Source organism: Volvox carteri (assembly GCF_000143455.1).
Source record: "Volvox carteri f. nagariensis unplaced genomic scaffold VOLCAscaffold_105, whole genome shotgun sequence".
In the NCBI taxonomy this organism is placed as follows: Eukaryota; Viridiplantae; Chlorophyta; class Chlorophyceae; order Chlamydomonadales; family Volvocaceae; genus Volvox; species Volvox carteri.
Window position 1 is genome coordinate 217,115 of NW_003307648.1, and position 4,634 is coordinate 221,748.

At 56.4% G+C, this 4,634-nt stretch overlaps 1 protein-coding gene across 1 annotated transcript; it reads right to left on the reverse strand.

Moving 5' to 3' along the window:
• Positions 1–2,045: 2,045 nt before the first annotated feature.
• VOLCADRAFT_69930 (uncharacterized protein) lies at positions 2,046–4,634 on the reverse strand (the record flags this gene model as incomplete). The annotated part of the gene is made up of 4 exons (XM_002958757.1): positions 2,046–2,110; positions 2,470–2,545; positions 2,856–2,930; positions 4,533–4,634. Coding segments are annotated over 4 exons (318 nt in total), but the record flags the coding sequence as incomplete, so codon positions are not given.

A 4,634-nucleotide genomic window follows, 5' to 3' on the forward strand; every position in this document is an offset into this window, starting at 1 on the left:
CATGAAATGGGAGCCAGCACGTCTGGCGAGGATGTTGGAACGTATGTGGGCTCACCCGAAACTCAGTTATCCCCTTTGGGCGCTAGTCTGGGCTGATGTTTCCTGTTCTCCGTGGCTTTTAGGCGTTGTAGTATTGCCCTTGGGCCGTCGGCTCGTATGGGTAGTTTTGCAGGTATGGGGTCACGCACCCCCAACCATGTAACACACACACACATAACAACTATAAATCCTGGGGTATAGGGCAAGAGAAGTGATACGACTTGGTATGCACTGTATTGCTTGGCATACAGCCAAGAGGTGTCTCAAGTCGCGTCGCAGCCACTTATGCTTTCATAATTGCATCCCGAAGTTCCCGGGGTTCCCGACGAAACTAGTTGCAGCTCCAACCCCCCCCACCATACCTGCTGCACAGCCAACGTTACTCCATACAACACCAAACATGTTCAAACGCAGATCTTAATGACCCAATCAAATGCGTTTCACGCGTGGGGTACATAACTACGATTTCTACCCACCCTACCCCCTCAATGTCAGTTGCCGAAACCCAAAAACTTAAAACAAAGTGTTCCATTCCCAGGACGTGGACGTCTCTTGAGAACCAAAGACAAGTAAGTAGCAGTGTCGGGAGCCTCTAACTAACTGACGAGGATACTCCGGAAGGCCAGGGAGGGCGTATCCCGCGACATGCAAATTCAAGGCTAGCAGACCAATCATGCCCCCAACCCCATCATATTCGCCACATACGCACACTGCCAAACTCGGCTTTTTTCCGTTGTCCTCCACGGCAGATGGGGGGGGAATGAGCCTGTTTGGTCAGGAGGCCGAGGCAGCAGCAATAGTACTAGTAGTTGTACTGGAGGAGGGCAAGTCTCTTGCTGACGCGCAACTGCGTTACCAGCACGTGGAGCAGTGCAGCAGTGGTACACGCATATGTCGATGTGACATGTTGATGGATAGCGGCCGCATCCAGCAGCCAAAAATACTTCTAGCAACGATCATACAACCACCAAGCCCGCCCCGTCTGCTGGGCTGTTGGGGACCCGCATCAACACGATTCCATCATTTGTTACCCGACCACCCCTAGGAGATCGTAGCACCTCCCGGTCAGAAAGATATGCACCGTGTAGCCCTGGGGGCATGCAGGGCCCATGTAAACCCAGTAGCGCAACATGCGAAATCTTTCTCACCATCACTACAACCACCACGACATCATCAGTCGCTTCCTAAAGCAGCTGGAGAAAGCCGCCTCACATACATACATACATACATATACGTACGTGCACAATACAGTAACCCCATGTGTCATTGTCGGGAAGAGTCTGTCTGTATGTGCGTGTGCGTGCGTATGTCAACAAGTGCTAAACCCGGACATTCGTTGATCCCTAGGGGTGGAAAGCGAACACAGTGAAGCCGACAGAAAAGCTACTAACCCAGCCCTAACCCAACCCCAAGCAAACCAAAAGCTCACGCTGTGTCCCCCTCGAGGACAGCTGCTTCGTCCAGCAATTGTGCCATGGCACAATATCCAGATATGGCTGCAGATTATCCCCAACCCAAATTTGCATGACGACTTGCCGTCGCAGCTTCACACGCCTCGCTCTACCTGCCCTGCCCATCCCTGTTGCCCTGGCTGACCCCCCCTTCCCCGCGCCACCACACAGCTTCCATGCCCCCATTTTGCACTTTAAAAATATCATCCATTTTTCACATTGCATGTGCGGCACTGTCTGTCTGTCTGCCTGCCTGTGTACCTGAAACAACTCGGACGGGAAAGACCTCTCTAACTTAAGACGACGTAGTATGACATTGCATGTCACAGCGCCACGAAGACAACACGGCTGCCGGCAGCAGCAGGGTAAGCAACACGCACAGCGCACGCAGCGCATGGAATCTATCAATCTATCACAACTATCTCCATGCGCCGCCGCCGCCGACACACACACACACACAATCAAACAACCACTCGTTTATTCGTTCATTCATTCATTCATCCTCTCTGGCCCCTCAGAGAAGCGCGTCAGTGTTTCTAAATCGCACGTCATCAATTAGTTGCTGGAGATGCCGTAGACGGGTCCTCGGATGCGCCGTGCGAGCTGCATGTCCTTGGGCACTGCCGGGAGGGGGGGGAGGGGGGAAGCACAACGTGGGGAGCAACGTCAGCGGGGCCAAGGGTGTGCGGCATGGGGTAAGGGTGGGTAGACTCAATGACCCCTAAGAATGGCAACCCCGGTGGTGGGTGGGAGGTGCGGAGACGAGCGATGCCCTCCCTGTCCCCCGCCCTCCCTTCCTGCCCACCAAGAGGCCGACTGGCGGCCGGCTGGGCACCCCCCCCACTCACCCCCCCAGTACCATACCCCCGTACTCCCACCCCCGCCCACACACTAATCCCCTTTGTCCCCTCGTTGGCCCGGACGTAGCCCCCTCCCTCCTTCCCCCTAAGAGGGCGTACGACAGCATACAACACTCAACTGATTGTCACCCTCTTGGCGTGTATCGCACAGAGGTTGCAATCCTCCAGCAGGTGAACCAGCATGTCCTCACTGGCCTGAGGGGGGGGGGAGGAGGGAGGGACGGGGAGGAGGGGGAGGAATTACTTGCAAAAGTCCAAGAAGTCAACTTCCGGCGTCCAAAGCAATGGCTGGGAGGAGGGGAGGAGGAGGAGAAGGTTGAAGAGGAAGGGGGAAAAGACGAACCACGAACGGGTGAAGCTGCTGCCAGGGCAAAAGAGTGTACCAGACGTAGAACTGACCAAAAGGCGAAGGGGTGGAAGGGGGGTGGGAAAGAGGGAGGAGGGGTGGAAGCGAGGCTACCCGAGGCAGGGATGGTGACAGACGGAGACCGCCCACCCATCGCACCTCCTGCAGCGCCAGCAGCGCCTCAGCCGTCCACCTGAACGGCTCCCGCAACATGGTGTTGCTGATCTCGCGAACCTGCCCGGGAGTCCAACAGTCCAACCGGACGTGCGGTGTGCCGGGTGCGATAGCAATATGTCAGTAAACTTGCGGAGTACTTTTCACTATTATATACCTATTTTCAGGCCTATCTTCCATACCATGGCACGATATGTAGACCCTTCTATACCATGTGTCTGCATACGGTCTATTTCTCGGTCCTATCTGTTATTATACGATGCAGCATGCACATATGCGTGCGGTTAGACCACCCCCACGCCGACATCACGTGTTCTCTGTCTTCCCTCTCTCTCTTCCAACCCCCTCCTCCTCGTTCCCCCCTGCTGTGTGTGTGTGCGCTCCCCAGCGCCTCTGTGTCATGTTGCTCCCGCAGAGGCCGGCAGACAGACAGACAGACAGACAGACGGCTAAGATGACACAAGCAAACCAAGCCGCGCAAGCCTAATCACGAAGCCGAACTGGATGTACTCGGCGAACGGATGTTCAAACGACGCTCCATCTCCATCGCTTTCTATCTCACAATGATGATGATGATCATGATCATGATAGACCTTGTGGATTTTGGGCACCGATTTCGTTTCTTATTCCCCCCTTCCCTCTACCCTACACCACGATAGCCTCCGGTTATGACGCCTCCAGGTTCCCGCCTCTTTGAGAACGAAACCATCTCCCCCTTTTGACTCCGCTGTCCGCTAGCCCCTTCCCAGCTCACATATACCCCCAACCAACCAACCAATGCTTTTTCCGGACCCCAAAAGGTTCCAGCTTTGATCTGTCTCTACCCCCCCGCGCCTAGGCTATCCAAGTCCAAATCGGGGCGAAAAATGACTGTACTCCATGTCCAGAGTTAAGCGATCTACATCTTGATACTAGGCTCAATTCGGGCTTTTGAGATCTGAGCTGGTTACGCTTCGGTTCTAGGATCAGGCTTACAGGGGTCCGTGGGGCGCTCAAGCTTAGGTAGTCGCCTCCGAGTCATGGCCCTAGGCCCCCAAAGTACCCCCACTACTAAAGGGGTTGACGGGGGGTAGCTAGCTAACTAGAGCAGCTTGCGAGCTGGCTAGCTAGAGCTTGAGGAGCGGCCCCCTAGCAGCTAGAGCTTGAGGAGGGGCCCCCTAGCAGCTAAGGGGCCCCCTAGCCGCTAGAACTTGAGAAGGGGCCCCCTTAGCAGCTAGAGCTTGAGAAGGGGCCCCCTAGCAGCTAGAGCTTGAGAAGGGGCCCCCTAGCAGCTAGAGCTTGAGGAGGGGCCCCCTAGCAGCTAGAGCTTGAGGAGGGGCCCCCTAGCAGCTAGAGCTTGAGGAGGGGCCCCCTAGCAGCTAGAGCTTGAGGAGGGGCCCCCTAGCAGCTAGAGCTTGAGGAGGGGCCCCCTAGCAGCTAGAGCTTGAGGAGGGGCCCCCTAGCAGCTAGAGCTTGAGGAGGGGCCCCCTAGCAGCTAGAGCTTGAGAAGGGGCCCCCTAGCAGCTAGAGCTTGAGAAGGGGCCCCCTAGCAGCTAGAGCTTGAGGAGGGGCCCCCTAGCAGCTAGAGCTTGAGAAGGGGCCCCCTAGCAGCTAGAGCTTGAGGAGCGGCCCCCCTAGCAGCTAGTGGGGCTCCTAGACCCAACCGCCAGGTGCGGCACCCACCAATCGGGAGAAAGGCAGCTTCCTGATCAGCAACCCCGTGGTCTTCTGGTACTTGCGGATCTCTCGCAGCGCGACAGTACCCGGCCGGTATCGGTGAGGCTC